Here is a 19583-nt window from a genome sequence, read left to right as displayed (position 1 = left end):
ATATTTTTAACCACGACGTTTTACAGAGTGCTATTGACGAAACGTGTTAGGGGTGGTGGTTTAAAATAACACGCAAACATTCTACGATAACTGTTACAGAAGTAAAGATTTGACCCGAGGCCGTTCAATCAATTGACTAAAGGCATCGATTGTTTGCGACATTGTGAATGTAGCGGCATCTAGTCAATTTATTGACGGTACAAAGACGTACGGATCCACAGTAGATTGCACAAACGCGATTCACTGCATCGTAACATTGAAATCATGCGATAATTTTTAATCAAGTAATCAATTATTAATCGTTCAATGAAGCTGTATGCGTCTATCAATTCACCATTCCACGATCGCTTTCAAACCGATTCCGGGTAACGATTCGATTCAGATCTCGATTGTTATTTTTCTCTCTCGTTTTTGTTGTTTTCACGTTAGTTCCGGTGCTTGATACTAACCTTAATGTACGACTTACTTAAATAATGAAAACATATACGTTGTTATGGGAACGACTAGATGAAATATATCTCAACCAACGATAATCGATTTTTAACAAACTATCCTCCAAGCGAATCGACGAATCGCTCGTCGCCCGCCACAGCGACGGGCGCGCAAACGAAACAGCAACGTCGCCACATTTCCGGAAAACGCCGAAGATTACCGAACGCCTCGGAAAGAATCGATTGGCTACCGAACGGAGTGGCCCCGCCCCGCACCCGGCGATGCCGACCGGTGATTGGCCAACAGAGTCGGCCGAGTGTTTTCCGTAAATTGCCGAACTGCACGCCGTGACCCGAGCGACGAGTACGTAAGGACCGGCAGCAAGCTGACGCGACGCCATTTCCTTCGCGGGGAGCTCGTCGACAGAAGGTGTGTATGGGGCCCCTTTGGTGAATCTCATACCGTTAGCCGACAAGAAATAACTTTTACTACTTGTTTACGGAGCAAAGTCAAGTTTGGTAATGTTTTTGAATTGGCTGGCGCAAGTGACGTTTTCTCTACTTTATATTATTTTTTTAAGAAAAACTTTTTTTTATTTTTTTCCTCCCTCGTCTTAAACCAAGGGGTGTATATACGCAGCACGGCACCGTGTTGTGTATATAGGCACTGTACGTACAGTGTAGAGACGATTCGTCTGTCCCCGATTTTTTGAAGTTTTCAGAAGTTTCCCCTCCATACCGTTCCCTCTCCACCCTCATCCCGGTTGTTGCAGTCGCGACTCCCTACACACACCCGTGCCCCCCCCCAGCCTAATCCTCGTGTGTCCCATGATTCTCTTACCCCCGCTCCCTGAGCGGCGCCGCGTGTGGCAGCAGCAGCAGCAGCCGCCGCCTTCACCTCCCGCGGGGGCCGAGCCTCCCGCGGCACTCTACATAATCCCGTCCAGCTTCTTGCCGCCTCCCTCCCCGTGCTGCCCCCCGTCCCCTGCGGCGTGCGTGCGAGCCGCCCACCCCGCTGTAACGGCCGCGTGTGCGCCCCCCATGGGCAGGTTAGACGGGAAGGCGGCGGCTGCGGCGGCCCCGGCCCCGTCCGCCCGCGGGCGGCGCTGGCGGCGGCTCCAAGCGCCCGGGCGCCCCAGGTGGCGCAGGGAGCGGCGGCAACAGCAGCAGCGGCAACAGCAGCCACGGCAGCAGCAGCCACGGCAGCCGCCGCCGCCGCTGCTGCGTCGTCTTCCCACCCCCCGGAGCCAGCGGCTGTCGCAACAGCAGAGACTGCAGCAGCAGCGTCAGAAGCGGCGTCAGCTTCGTCCGCGCAACGTGAACGGGTGCCTGGTGGCCGGGCTGCGAGCTCCGCACAACACCACGCAGTTCCTCATGCGCGACGAGTACAGGCGGGAGCGCCTGCGCGGCGACTTCGCGGCGGGACCCGCGGCGCCCCGCGACGCGGGCGACCTGGACGGGTACTCGCGGGCGCTGGAGCGAGCCCGCGGCGGCTGCTGGGGGGGGGCTCTCGTGGTCCCCATCTGGGCGCCCCGAGGCTGGAGCTCGAGTGCCGCGGGGGACGGTGCCGGCGGCGTGGCGGAGGGGAGCTACGAGCCCGCGGATGAGGACTGGTCGCGCACCGAGGACTTTATGGAGCGCGACTTCGCGGCCGTGTACAGAGAAGCGGGGTGTGCGTGACGGAGAGAGAGGGGGAGAGACGCCTCCTGTGGGGTGGTGATGGACCCGTGGTGGCGATGCGGACCGCTACACACACGTGTGTGTGTGTTGTTGCAGGAGAGCGGTGTGTTGTGTTTTTTGATGCAACGCTTGAATTGTCCTGTTGTTTTTGGAAGTTGTTGAATGGTTTCCACCTCCCCACCGTATGTTGTCGTTTTTATTTAACTTGTGACGTTACTTCCATGTTTCCCACCCACCCCCATAATGAGAGGTGTGTGTGATGGTTGTTGTTGCACTTGGCTGTACAAAGCTTCCGGCGGGCTCCGTGTGCGGCGCGAATGTTGGAACCCTTGTCCTTGTAATAAAGCCGTGCGACACTCGTGGTGGCTTCAAGATGCGGCGGGGAGACTCTCTCTCCTCTTGTCCCGCGTGCACTTTGTGTGTTTTGATGTTGCGCCAAGCGAGCCCTGGGGTATTGGCGTGTACAGAACCACGTGCCGCACTTGGGCTCTCGTGGATACGGTGTGCGCGCGTTGTGAATTCCCCGCTGCGGTTGATTTAAACCTGAATAAATTATTTTGTTCCTGTAATGTCTTGTTCTGGTTGTGTAGCTTAAGTTTATGGCATTTGTTTTGAGCGTGCGATACAACTTGAATCGATTTAGACAACCGGGAGTTTTTATGAGTTTGGGAGAACTACTTTAAAGCACGGGTAAGTTGGAATGCCACGTAGGCTGCCTAAATATCAAATGGTAGAAATGTTTAATAGAACACGGACGGTGAAGAGTGTTTGCCAACTCGTGTAGCCAACGTTTGACATGAAAACCATTCCAGGAAATGTGAACACGAAGATCTGAAACGCAGTAACCTATGGATCCGGTTAGCACTGTTGGCTAAAATAGTGCGAAAGACGTTACAAACATATACGGTACATTCACGTCTTTTAACATGGCCATTTTTCTTGGAAAGTTAAATGTACGTCGGAAATAACACGTCCCGATGTCACGAGGTACAGTATTGTACTCGCCGATTCGGCCCGTGTTAAACGTGGACTGTGGACATTGGCCCGTGGGGAAGTTGTAATTCACCAGGGTGTTTGCGCACCACGTCAACCCATACGGTTTATACCCCGTATTGAACAGCTTTCACCAAGTGGCGTTACAGCCCTTTCAATAGGGGCAAAGGTGTGTTTCTCCCTTGATGGGACTTTATAGGGTGAACGTTGAGATTTATAAGGTCTAAATTGGTCTGTAATAAGGTTGGGCACTGATAGGTGTATGTTCGCGTGAAAGGGCCTTTACGTTTCACACACGGGGAACGAAGTTGTTGCATCACCGAGACCCGGGACTCCATTACACGCAGCAGCATTAACAACAGCAACAACAACAGTAACAGCGCCACCACTACCACCACCAACCACGGCCAGTAACGAGATGGCGCCACATTCCTCAACCGCACAACTCCATTCGCGCGTGGAACCCCATTTACACTTCCTCTCGGAAATGTAATCGCCCTATACGTCTAGTTAAGGTTGCCGACAAGTCAATGGGGGGCGTGGGGGGAAGGTTGGTGTGGCAAACACAAGATAGTTGGAACGTTATAATAGTTTGGGTATGGACAGTTTTCTTCATTTCGATATGTAATACAGCGACAACGTACACTTGCACGGTCTACAATCGGCCACAGTCGCTATCCGTGGCCGATTATAGACATCCAAGCACCGGGCGTGGGCCTCCACGTTCAACCCGCAGTGACCAGCGTGGCGAAGTATGGCACAGCACTGTACTGTCGAACATTCTCGCCCCTGACGCGACATGCCGTGTTGGAGGAGGCCTCCGTCCAACAGGGATTGCCCAACGGGTGTCAACATGTTTTACAATGATCTTTTAATACAATCTACTTTGTGGCACGTTTGTGTTGCGTGGGATCGTGTGCGGTGTGAGTGGACCGTACAGCGCTGCACTTGGAACTGTTTGACGTTCGGCACGACGTTAAAACATGTGGCCATAACATTTTCAGGAAGGCAGTGAAAGGACGCGAGCCACGAACACGACGTCGGCTCTTGTAGGGGAACGTGCCCAGACTTGCCCCAGGGGCGTAGTCAGCCACACGGCAACATTCAACGTAGCACATTACACACACACCTTCAACGTAGTACATTACACACACACACCTTCAACGTAGTACATTACACACACACCTTCAACGTAGTACATTACACACACACCTTCAACGTAGCACATTACACACACACACCTTCAACGTAGTACATTACACACACACCTTCAACGTAGTACATTACACACACACACCTTCAACGTAGTACATTACACACACACCTTCAACGTAGTACATTACACACACACACCTTCAACGTAGTACATTACACACACACACCTTCAACGTAGTACATTACACACACACCTTCAACGTAACACATTACACACACACACCTTCAACGTAGTACATTACACACACACCTTCAACGTAGTACATTACACACACACACCTTCAACGTAGTACATTACACACACCCCTTCAACGTAGTACATTACACACACACCTTCAACGTAGTACATTACACACACACCTTCAACGTAGTACATTACACACACACCTTCAACGTAGTACATTACACACACACCTTCAACGTAGTATATTACACACACACCTTCAACGTAGTACATTACACACACACACCTTCAACGTAGTACATTACACACACACACCTTCAACGTAGTACATTACACACACACACCTTCAACGTAGTACATTACACACACACACCTTCAACGTAGTACATTACATACACACACCTTCAACGTAGCACATTACACACACACCTTCAACGTAGTACATTACACACACACACACCTTCAACGTAGTACATTACACACACACACCTTCAACGTAGTACATTACACACACACCTTCAACGTAGTACATTACACACACACACCTTCAACGTAGCACATTACACACACACACCTTCAACGTAGTACATTACACACACACACACCTTCAACGTAGTACATTACACACACACCTTCAACGTAGTACATTACATACACCTTCAACGTAGTACATTACACACACACCTTCAACGTAGTACATTACACACACCTTCAACGTAGTACACTTCACATACACACCTTCAACGTAGTACATTACACACACACACCTTCAACTTAGTACATTACACACACCTTCAACGTAGTACATTACACACACCTTCAACGTAGTACATTACACACACCTTCAACGTAGTACATTACACACACACCTTCAACGTAGTACATTACACACACACCTTCAACGTAGTACATTACACACACACACCTTCAACGTAGTACACTTTACATACACACCTTCAACGTAGTACATTACATACACACACATTCAACGTAGTACATTACACACACACACCTTCAACGTAGTACATTATACACACACACCTTCAACGTAGTACATTACACACACACCTTCAACGTAGTACACTTCACATACACACCTTCAACGTAGTACATTACACACACACCTTCAACGTAGTACATTACACACACACCTTCAACGTAGTACATTACACACACACACCTTCAACGTAGTACATTACACAGACACACCTTCAAAGCAGTACATTACACACACACCTTCAACGTAGTACATTACACACACACACCTTCAACGTAGTACATTACACACACACACCTTCAACGTAGTATATTACAGACCTTCAACGTAGTACATTACACACACACACCTTCAACGTAGTACATTACACACACACACCTTCAACTTAGTACATTACACACACCTTCAACGTAGTACATTACACACACACACACCTTCAACGTAGTACATTACACACACCTTCAACGTAGTACATTACACACACACACCTTCAACGTAGTACATTACACACACACACACCTTCAACGTAGTACATTACACACACCTTCAACGTAGTACATTACACACACACCTTCAACGTAGTACATTACACACACACACCTTCAACGTAGTACATTACACACACACCTTCAACGTAGTACATTACACACACACCTTCAACGTAGTACATTACACACACACACCTTCAACGTAGTACACTTTACATACACACCTTCAACGTAGTACACTACATACACACACATTTAACGTAGTACATTACACACACACACCTTCAACGTAGTACATTATACACACACACCTTCAACGTAGTACATTACACACACCTTCAACGTAGTACACTTCACATACACACCTTCAACGTAGTACATTACACACACACCTTCAACGTAGTACATTACACATACACACCTTCAACGTAGTACATTACACACACACACCTTCAACGTAGTACATTACACAGACACACCTTCAACGTAGTACATTACACACACCCCTTCAACGTAGTACATTACACACACACACCTTCAACGTAGTACATTACACACACACACCTTCAACGTAGTACATTACAGACCTTCAACGTAGTACATTACACACACACACCTTCAACGTAGTACATTACACACACACACCTTCAACTTAGTACATTACACACACCTTCAACGTAGTACATTACACACACACACACCTTCAACGTAGTACATTACACACACCTTCAACGTAGTACATTACACACACACCTTCAACGTAGTACATTACACACACACACACCTTCAACGTAGTACATTACACACACCTTCAACGTAGTACATTACACACACATACCTTCAACGTAGTACATTACACACACACACCTTCAACGTAGTACATTACACACACACACCTTCAACGTAGTACACTTTACATATACACCTTCAACGTAGTACACTTTACATACACACACCTTCAACGTAGTACATTACACACACACACCTTCAACGTAGTACATTATACACACACACCTTCAACGTAGTACATTACACACACACACACCTTCAACGTAGTACACTTCACATACACACCTTCAACGTAGTACATTACACACACACACCTTCAACGTAGTACATTACACACACACCTTCAACGTAGTACATTACACACACACACACCTTCAACGTAGTACATTACACACACACACACCTTCAACGTAGTACATTACACACACACCTTCAACGTAGTACATTACACACACACACCTTCAACGTAGTACATTACACACCTTCAACGTAGTACACTTCACATACACACCTTCAACGTAGTACATTACACACACACACACCTTCAACGTAGTATATTACACACACACACCTTCAACGTAGTACATTACACACACCTTCAACGTAGTACATTACACACACACACCTTCAACGTAGTACATTACACACACACACCTTCAACGTAGTACATTACACACCTTCAACGTAGTACATTACACACACACACCTTCAACGTAGTACATTACACACACACCTTCAACGTAGTACATTACACACAGACCTTCAACGTAGTACATTACACACACACCTTCAACGTAGTACATTACACACACACACCTTCAACGTAGTACATTATACACACACACCTTCAACGTAGTACATTACACACACACACACCTTCAACGTAGTACACTTCACATACACACCTTCAACGTAGTACATTACACACACACATACACCTTCAACGTAGTACATTACACACACACCTTCAACGTAGTATATTACACACACACACCTTCAACGTAGTACATTACACACACACACCTTCAACGTAGTACATTACATACACACACCTTCAACGTAGTACATTACACACCTTCAACGTAGTACATTACACACACACACCTTCAACGTAGTGCATTACACACACCTTCAACGTAGTACATTACACAAACACCTTCAACGTAGTACATTTCACACACACACCTTCAACGTAGTACATTACACACACACCTTCAACGTAGTACATTACACACACACACCTTCAACGTAGTACATTACACACACCTTCAACGTAGTACATTTCACACACACACCTTCAACGTAGTACATTACACACACACACACACCTTCAACGTAGTACATTTTACACACACCTTCAACGTAGTACATTTCACACACACACCTTCAACGTAGTACATTACACACACACACCTTCAACGTAGTACATTACACACACACCTTCAACGTAGTACATTACACATACACACCTTCAACGTAGTACATTACACACACACACCTTCAACGTAGTACATTACACACACACACCTTCAACGTAGTACATTACACACACACCTTCAACGTAGTACATTACACACGGTGAGCAGTCAAAACACAGCGCAGTTGACAACACACCACACACGCATGCACAGTCAACACTCATTCACGCAGCACACATCGTCAACACATTACACATGAACACAGTAACACATTAACACAGTCACAGCACACATGTTCAAACAACACAAAGACAAAGATCCCCTGTATAGTCTGTAACAGACTGTAGGGGCAAGTGCTGTTAGCGAGCAGCACCTGTGAAGGCCGACACTGTGGCACATGCATTAACAGTGTACATACAGTACACATGCACACACTACACACATTCACATAGTACTTACAGTACACACATTCACACACTACACACATTCACACTCTACACACATTCACACAGTACTTACAGTACACACATTAACACAGGACACACATTCACACAGTACATGCATTCACAGTGTACATACAGGACACATTCACACACTACACACATTCACACAGTACTTACAGGACACAAATTAACACAGGACACACATTCACACAGTACATGCATTCACAGTGTACATACAGTGCACATTCACACACTACACACATTCACACAGTACTTACAGGACACACATTCACACGGTACATGCATTCACAGTGTACATACAGTACACATTCACACACTACACACATTCACACAGTACTTACAGTACACACATTCACACACTACACACATTCATACAGTACTTACAGGACACAAATTAACACAGGACACACATTCACACAGTACATGCATTCACAGTGTACATACAGTGCACATTCACACACTACACACATTCACACAGTACTTACAGGACACACATTAACACAGGACACACATTCACACAGTACATGCATTCAGTGTACATACAGTACACATTCACACACTACACACATTCACATAGTACTTACAGTACACAAATTAACACAGGACACACATTCACACAGTACATGCATTCAGTGTACATACAGTACACATTCACACACTACACACATTCACATAGTACTTACAGTACACACATTAACACAGGACACACATTCACACACTACACACATTCACAGTGTACATACAGGACACATTCACACACTACACACATTCACACAGTACTTACAGGACACACATTACACACCTTCAACGTAGTACATTACACACACACACCTTCAACGTAGTACATTATACACACACACCTTCAACGTAGTACATTACACACACACACACCTTCAACGTAGTACACTTCACATACACACCTTCAACGTAGTACATTACACACACACACCTTCAACGTAGTACATTACACACACACACCTTCAACGTAGTACATTACACACACACACACACCTTCAACGTAGTACATTACACACACACACCTTCAACGTAGTACACTTCACATACACACCTTCAACGTAGTACATTACACACACACACCTTCAACGTAGTACATTACACACACACACCTTCAACGTAGTACATTACACACACACACCTTCAACGTAGTACATTACACACACACACACCTTCAACGTAGTACATTACACACACACACCTTCAACGTAGTACATTACACACACACACCTTCAACGTAGTACATTACACACACACACCTTCAACGTAGTACATTACACACACACCTTCAACGTAGTACATTACACACACACCTTCAACGTAGTACATTACACACACACCTTCAACGTAACACATTACACACACACACCTTCAACGTAGTACATTACACACCTTCAACGTAGTACACTTCACATACACACCTTCAACGTAGTACATTACACACACACACCTTCAACTTAGTACATTACACACACACACCTTCAACGTAGTACATTGCACACACACACCTTCAACGTAGTACATTACACACACCTTCAACGTAGTACATTACACACACACACCTTCAACGTAGTACATTACACACACACACACCTTCAACGTAGTACATTACACACACACCTTCAACGTAGTACATTGCACACACACACCTTCAACGTAGTACATTAAACACACCTTCAACGTAGTACATTACACACACACACACCTTCAACGTAGTACATTACACACACACACCTTCAACGTAGTACATTACACACACACACACCTTCAACGTAGTACATTACACACACACACCTTCAACGTAGTACATTACACACACACCTTCAACGTAGTACATTACACACACACACCTTCAACGTAGTACATTACACACACACACCTTCAACGTAGTACACTTTACATACACACCTTCAACGTAGTACACTTTACATACACACACCTTCAACGTAGTACATTACACACACACACCTTCAACGTAGTACACTTCACATACACACCTTCAACGTAGTACATTACACACACACACCTTCAACGTAGTACATTACACACACACACACCTTCAACGTAGTACATTACACACACACACCTTCAACGTAGTACATTACACACACACACCTTCAACGTAGTACATTACACACACACCTTCAACGTAGTACATTACACACACACACCTTCAACGTAGTACATTACACACACACCTTCAACGTAACACATTACACACACACACCTTCAACGTAGTACATTACACACCTTCAACGTAGTACACTTCACATACACACCTTCAACGTAGTACATTACACACACACACCTTCAACTTAGTACATTACACACACACACCTTCAACGTAGTACATTACACACACACACCTTCAACGTAGTACATTACACACACCTTCAACGTAGTACATTACACACACACACCTTCAACGTAGTACATTACACACACACACCTTCAACGTAGTACATTACACACACACCGTCAACGTAGTACATTACACACACCTTCAACGTAGTACATTACACACCTTCAACGTAGTACATTACACACACACACCTTCAACGTAGTACATTACACACACACACCTTCAACGTAGTACATTACACACACACACCTTCAACGTAGTACATTACACACACCTTCAACGTAGTACATTACACACACCTTCAACGTAGTACATTACACACACACACCTTCAACGTAGTACACTTTACATACACACACCTTCAACGTAGTACACTTTACATACACACACCTTCAACGTAGTACATTACACACACACCTTCAACGTAGTACATTACACACACACACCTTCAACGTAGTACATTAAACATACACACACCTTCAACGTAGTACATTACACACACACCTTCAACGTAGTACATTACACACACCTTCAACGTAGTACATTACACACACACACCTTCAATGTAGTACATTACACACACACACCTTCAACGTAGTACATTACACACACACCTTCAACGTAGTACATTACATACACACACCTTCAACGTAGTACATTACACACACACACCTTCAACGTAGTACATTACACACACACACACCTTCAACGTAGCACATTACACACACACCTTCAACGTAGTACATTACACACACCTTCAACGTAGTACATTACACGCACCTTCAACGTAGTACATTACACACACACCTTCAACGTAGTACATTACACACACCTTCAACGTAGTACATTACACACACCTTCAACGTAGTACATTACACACACACCTTCAACGTAGTACATTACACACACACACCTTCAACGTAGTACATTACACACACCTTCAACGTAGTACATTACACACACCTTCAACGTAGTACATTACACACACACCTTCAACGTAGTACATTACACACACACACCTTCAACGTAGTACATTACACACGGTGAGCAGTCAAAACACAGCGCAGTTGACAACACACCACACACGCATGCACAGTCAACACTCATTCACGCAGCACACATCGTCAACACATTACACATGAACACAGTAACACATTAACACAGTCACAGCACACATGTTCAAACAACACAAAGACAAAGATCCCCCGTATAGTCTGTAACAGACTGTAGGGGCAAGTGCTGTTAGCGAGCAGCACCTGTGAAGGCCGACACTGTGGCACATGCATTAACAGTGTACATACAGTACACATGCACACACTACACACATTCACATAGTACTTACAGTACACACATTCACACACTACACACATTCACACTCTACACACATTCACACAGTACTTACAGGACACACATTAACACAGGACGCACATTCACACAGTACACGCATTCACAGTGTACATACAGTACACATTCACACTACATACATTCACATAGTACTTACAGTACACACATTAACACATGACACACATTCACACAGTACATGCATTCACAGTGTACATACAGTACACATTCACACACCACACATTCACATAGTACTTACAGGACACATTCACACAGTACATGCATTCACAGTGTACATACAGGACACATTCACACACTACACACATTCACACAGTACTTACAGGACACAAATTAACACAGGACACACATTCACACAGTACATGCATTCACAGTGTACATACAGTACACATTCACACACTACACACATTCACACAGTACTTACAGGACACACATTAACACAGGACACACATTCACACACTACACACATTCACAGTGTACATACAGGACACATTCACACACTACACACATTCACACAGTACTTACAGGACACACATTAACACAGGACACATTCACACACTACACACATTCACAGTGTACATACAGTACACATTCACACACTACACACATTCACACAGGGCACACATTCACACAGGACACAGTGCAGACATTCACACAGGAGACATTCAAACAGGACACACACTACACACATTCACACAGTACATACAGGACACCCATTCACACAGAATTCACAGTACACACATTCACACACTACCCACATTCACACAGGACACACATGACACATGCATACAGTTCACACAGGACACACATGCACACAGTACACACATGCACACATGACACACAGGACACACATTCACACAGGACACATTCACACGGGATACACATTCACACAGTACACACAGGACACACTGGACACACATTCACACAGGACACACATTCACACAGGACACATTCACACAGGACACACATTCACACAGTGCACACAGGACACACATTCACACACTACACACATTCACACGGGATACACATTCACACAGTTCACACAGGACACACAGGACACACATTCACACAGGACACACATTCACACAGGACACATTCACACGGGATACACATTCACACAGTTCACACAGTACACACTGGACACACATTCACACAGGACACACATTCACACAGGACACATTCACACGGGATACACATTCACACAGTACACACAGTACACACTGGACACACAGTTCACACAGGACACACATTCACACAGGACACACATTCACACAGGACACATTCACACGGGATACACATTCACACAGTGCACACAGGACACACATTCACACACAGGACACATTCACACGGGATACACATTCACACAGGACACACTGGACACACATTCACACACTACACACATTCACACGGGATACACATTCACACAGTTCACACAGGAAACACATTCACACAGGACACATTCACACGGGATACACATTCGCTCAAATCAGAAAACACGCATGTTCCAGTCATGACCAAATTAAGGTTTAGTTCACGCTTATTTTGATTTACCTGGTGGGAACTCTACCGACCACGATTATTCACGATTGCAGTGTTGTGACCAGTGAAGCAAAATCATTGTATTACCATGTTCGTATGACTGCTCCCCACATTCACCGACCAAAATGGTGAAGTATGGTCAAATAACCCACGCGACGTGGATTTACAATAAAAATGTAAACATGCACACGTGGCCCCGATTCTAACTCCTTGCCTACATTCTAGTGGTTTCTAAAGGTTTTTTTAAAAAAATTCCTGGACAGAGATGAATGTTGTTTTGCTCTCTTACCGGTCAGGTAATAAGTAAGGCCCTCACTCATTGTTTTTTTTTCGGTAAAGTCACGTATGTAGAACTACAATAAAATTATATTAAAACAAAAAACAATCACGACGTTTCGATCACAACGCAAGCGATCTTCATCAGGTGTCAAGAACAAATCACGGAGGTAAATAAAACAAAAAGATGAGAAACGAGAATTCAACAAACCTGAAAAAAACATTATGTGAAGCACATCCAGTCAGGCCAACAACAACAGGGTGAAATCGATAGACATGTGCGGAGTCCCTACAGTCATACGCATCATTAGAGGATGATTTATTTTCTCTTAATCTCTCAAAAGAAAGAGGGATGGGGAAACAACCCCCTTTAATGGAGCTCAGTTCCAGACAGCTCGGCCTGAAAAAAGAAGCCCTTAATTTGTTTTTATACACCGTCGTGGGTATGTATGGACTTCAACTGCATTTCATGAAATCAATTTAGTAAACACGTAATTGTGCAAGACAAGGATAACGCCCTCTTCGTGATGGCCCAGGATCTGTAATACAAAGCGAGAGAGAGAGAGAGAGAACTATTATTGTGAAGACGCTGGATGGGATGGAGGGGCAGATTCAAATCCCGGGCGAAAGTTGATCCCAGCTCACAATTCCTACGGAGGAGAAGGAAGCAATGAAAGCGATAGACCGTTTTGTGGGACATCGGCACGAGTTGTTCCACCAAGGAATGTGGAGTTTCCACCATCGGCTAATAACACTACCAACAGAGAAGATAATCACCCCAACCCTTGTTTCACAATCTGGCCACACACTTTGAGATGTCGTTGCCCTCTCCCCCCCCGGCAACGGTTGGTTGATTTGTTGCAAAGATTAACCCGTCCAGTCGGTTTTCCGGCTATTTTACAACGGAGATTCGTGGTGCGTCAGCACAGCAGCACACAAATAAATAAAAAAAACCTCATTAATGCAGAGAACGAGTACAGGGCCCTTAAGGACTATTGTACAACTACAGTAATCACCAGGAAAACAAACCATTCTGGAAATACAAATTTCAGTCGTATATCGCCGAGTTCTCTGCTACGAAATCCGTTCTTATTCTCTCAAATCGATACCCAAAGACAATAGTGCATCTGCGACTGATCAGTGCACGTGTGCGCACACACACACAGACCCCTTAATTATACTTTACAATACATAGGGTGTTCATGTTGTCATTGTATATGATTAGATTTTAATTGACTAATTGAGCCCAACATAACAATCGCGTTTCCTAAACGCCCATTCCCCTTGACCCATCACAGAACTGCACACCTCCCCCGCCCACCAATTTACATCCCTTCGTATACAAATTAAACATTTACACGCTGCACGTGTCTGATGATTGCGAAACACGTTCCACGTGACTTACAGGGTGCTGACTTATATTACAGTACAGTACCCATTGTGTTTTAACACTCATCAAGGGCTGAAGTGTGAAGCATGACTTCCACACGGGGCCGTACTGCTCTCAGAATCAGAATATGTATCTATACCGTCTATACTGGAGGAATCCGATGAGCTATAAAGCTCTTTATCACAGATGTCCAGATCCTCTGCAAGATTTCCCAAGGGATTCCTCTGCTCATGGCATCATTAACGCAGCGCGAACGACATACATTTAAGCGAAATACAAATTGGAAAACAAACAAGACGCAAACCTTAATGTATTTAGATATCCCCTTTATAGACTATCAAGGCAAGTGCTGTTGGCGAACACCTATGAGTAAGATTGGTATAGAACGGCGTGCGATGTGGCCAGAGCATCAAGTGCATCATCTCTATTCCCGAAGTAGATACTGTATTGTAATCTTAGGCTGAGTCGACCTCGGGGGTGGCCCGGCAAATTGGTAAGGTCATGGCTGAGACACGGTCCAGCGTCTGAAGGTGAACATGGGGAGGGATCATGATCATTATCAGCCATGATCGATCCACTGTTGGATGGATGAACACCCGCACACGAGCTGATTGAATCACTCGATCTTTGGAGGACATCCTTTCGGATTGGTTCCATACCTTGGCTGTGACTATTCTTGCCACATCGGAGACAAATACAAAATATTTAAGTGAATCTGCCTCGTGGTCCTCGACCAAAATCAAATACTGTATGAATCAAATTAATTGAAACGATGCCACTAGAGGGCATAATGCCACACTTGCAGTACTGCTGTATACGTTGTCAGTCTTCACTCACGGTCCAGGCCACAGCGTCCAAAGATATTGTGCGTACCCGCTAGTAACGTGGCAATCCTTTAGTAATAACAGCAATCGAGTGATTTCACCCCGTTACGCACACAATTATTATTCTTACAGCACCGTATTCGATTAACTATTCGAATCATGGCTGTCATTACGCCCTCTGGTAGCAACTGATCATTTTCTTTCATCTTGGTCTGCCATCTGCTGGTAATCATGATCCTACAATTCTGGCTTTTAGACATTGCACTGTTTCCCGATTGTGACACTGCAGAGAGGCCAAAGGGCGTTTCTATGGCCACCCGGTTCATAAAGATTAACTCTTGTATGGCTAAGCACCCAGAACACCACCAGGGGTTGAACCTCTGTGTGCTGTATCTGGAATGACAATCCTCCTCTCATGAGTGGCCACGTCCTTTCTCAAAGACTCCGGCAATCGTGGCCGTCCGTTTAGATCTGTCCGTGATAATTACTCAAGCACGTTGCATCAGATACTCCCGGTAGCAATCAAATTGCCTATGTAACTTAATTTACTTTAACGCGTAGGCTTTCGAGACCAATATTATTAATCGTAAAGGTTATTTTTGGGTTGGGTCGCGTAAAATATGAATGTGTCGTTACTCGCCATCACACCCATGTGCTGCAGTAGTAGTAACTTATTGGCACGTTTTGTTCACTTGTCAAACCTTACTTCATTGGCTGTGTCGGGTGGTGGTGGGTGAACGACGCAATTATATTTACGCGATCTAACCCAAAACACTTTATTGTGAACTTAATTCACTGCCTTCCACGGCTTCTTAGACCTATACTTTTCCCAAACAAAACGTTATATTCAGTCTCTTTTTTCTGATTACGTCCAAGAAATCTATTCAGTATTTCTGTAATCATTCTTACGGATGTTCTCTTTATACTCGCTGTCCGATGGTATACATGACACACATGACACACGTGTACTGTATAATTCGATGGTAAAAAACAATTACAGAATGAGAATATTTATTTTTACTGGAGGAATACGATGAGCTATAAAGCTCTTTTTTTTACAGATGTCCAATTTTCTTGCTGTGGTTTTCACACCTGATGTTGATTGCTTGTGTTGCAGTCGAAACGTCGTGATAATTTTGTTGTTTTATATTTTTATTATTTTATTGTTTCCCTTCTACGTGATTTTACCGAAAGAACCACAAATATAGATGTCCAGTAGTTTCAAATGTGGCAGAAAAAGGAATGGAACACATCTGAGCGCACGACTACCTAGGAGATGGAGCAATTAAATAAATTCGTATGCTTGGTGCTTCATCGGATTATTACATCGCAAGACTGAGACGACTTGGGGAAGCATTCATCCAGCAGTAGATTGACCATGGCTGATCACAATATGATACATACATATGATGCATGAACACTGAAACTGCGCCTGATTTTGTTTGATCTCGGAAGTCTAAGGGGGGTGAAGCCGGGTCGAGTACTGGATGGGTACGCACAGGACTGGAGGTAGCTGCGATGCTATGCTGTGGGCAACAGAGGGCAGTGCAGCAAAATAAATGTGTTCGTTTACTTCGACAGTGAGGGAAAAAAGTATTTGATCCCCTGCTGATTTTGTACGTTTTCCCACTGACAAAGAAATGATCAGTCTATAATTTTAATGGTAGGTTTATTTAAACAGTGAGAGACAGAATAACAACAAAAAAAATCCAGAAAAACGCATGTCAAAAATGTTATAAATTGATTTGCATTTTAATGAGGGAAATAAGTATTTGAACCCTCTGCAAAACATGACTTAGTACTTGGTGGCAAAACTCTTGTTGGCAATCACAGAGGTTAGACGTTTCTTGTAGTTGGCCACCAGGTTTGCACACATCTTAGGAGGGATTTTGTCCCACTCCTCTTTGCAGATCTTCTCCAAGTCATTAAGGTTTCGAGGCTGACGTTTGGCAACTCGAACCTTCAGCTCCCTCCACAGATTTTCTGTGGGATTAAGGTCTGGAGACTGGCTAGGCCACTCCAGGACCTTATTGTGCTTCTTCTTGAGCCACTCCTTTGTTGCCTTGGCCCTGTGTTTTGGGTCATTGTCATACTGGAATACCCATCCACGACCCATTTTCAATGCCCTGGCCGAGGGAAGGAGGTTCTCACCCAAGATTTGACGGTACATGGCCCCGTCCATCGTCCCTCTGATGCGGTGAAGTTGTCCTGTCCCCTTAGCAGAAAAACACCCCCAAAGCATAATGTTTCCACCTCCATGTTTGACGGTGGGGATGGTGTTCTTGGGGTCATAGGCAGCATTCCTCCTCCTCCAAACACGGCGAGTTGAGTTGATGCCAAAGAGCTCCATTTTGGTCTCATCTGACCACAACACTTTCACCCAGTTGTCCTCTGAATCATTCAGATGTTCATTGGCAAACTTCAAACGGGCATGTATATGTGCTTTCTTGAGCAGGGGGACCTTGCGGGCGCTGCAGGATTTCAGTCCTTCACGGCGTAGTGTGTTACCAATTGTTTTCTTGGTGACTATGGTCCCAGCTGCCTTGAGATCATTGACAAGATCCTCCCGTGTAGTTCTGGGCTGATTCCTCACCGTTCTCATGATCATTGCAACTCCATGAGGTGAGATTTTGCATGGAGCCCCAGGCCGAGGGAGATTGACAGTTATTTTGTGTTTCTTCCATTTGCGAATAATCGCACCAACTGTTGTCACCTTCTCACCAACCTGCTTGGCAATGGTCTTGTAGCCCATTCCAGCCTTGTGTAGGTCTACAATCTTGTCCCTGACATCCTTGGATAGCTCTTTGGTCTTGGCCATGGTGGAGAGTTTGGAATCTGATTGATTGATTGCTTTTGTGGACAGGCGTCTTTTATATAGGTAACAAGCAGAGATTAGGAGCACTCCCTTTAAGAGTGTGCTCCTAATCTCAGCTCGTTACCTGTATAAAAAAACACCTGGGATCCAGAAATCTTTCTGATTGAGAGGGGGTCAAATACTTATTTCCCTCATTAAAATGCAAATAAATTTATAACATTTTTGACATGCGTTTTTCTGAATTTTATTGTTGTTATTCTGTCTCTCACTGTTCAAATAAACCTACCATTAAAATTATAGACTGGTCAGTGGGCAAACGTACAAAATTAGAAGGGGATCAAATA

At 44.6% G+C, this 19583-nt stretch overlaps 1 protein-coding gene across 1 annotated transcript; it reads left to right on the top strand.

Moving 5' to 3' along the window:
• Nucleotides 1-306: 306 nt before the first annotated feature.
• Nucleotides 307-2680, top strand: LOC142929361 (uncharacterized). Its single transcript, XM_076070585.1, has 3 exons — nt 307-314; nt 739-861; nt 1481-2680. Exons 1-3 carry the CDS (start codon nt 307-309, stop codon nt 2109-2111), a joined length of 762 nt encoding a protein of 253 aa, XP_075926700.1. The 3' UTR covers nt 2112-2680.
• Nucleotides 2681-19583: the final 16903 nt, after the last annotated feature.

The sequence above is a fragment of the Petromyzon marinus genome, chromosome 30 (genome assembly GCF_048934315.1).
Source record: "Petromyzon marinus isolate PM22_M1 ecotype Great Lakes invasive population chromosome 30, UKy_Petmar_22M1.pri1.0, whole genome shotgun sequence".
Classification (NCBI taxonomy): Eukaryota; Metazoa; Chordata; class Hyperoartia; order Petromyzontiformes; family Petromyzontidae; genus Petromyzon; species Petromyzon marinus.
This window is presented reverse-complemented; position numbering and strand designations above follow the sequence as displayed.

What these genes read in the sequence shown, in the direction of transcription:
- LOC142929361 (XM_076070585.1), top strand. An exon ending in GGGGAGCTCGTCGACAGAAG is followed by an intron (nt 862 to 1,480) that starts GTGTGTATGGGG and finishes CCCCATGGGCAG; the next exon opens with GTTAGACGGGAAGGCGGCGG.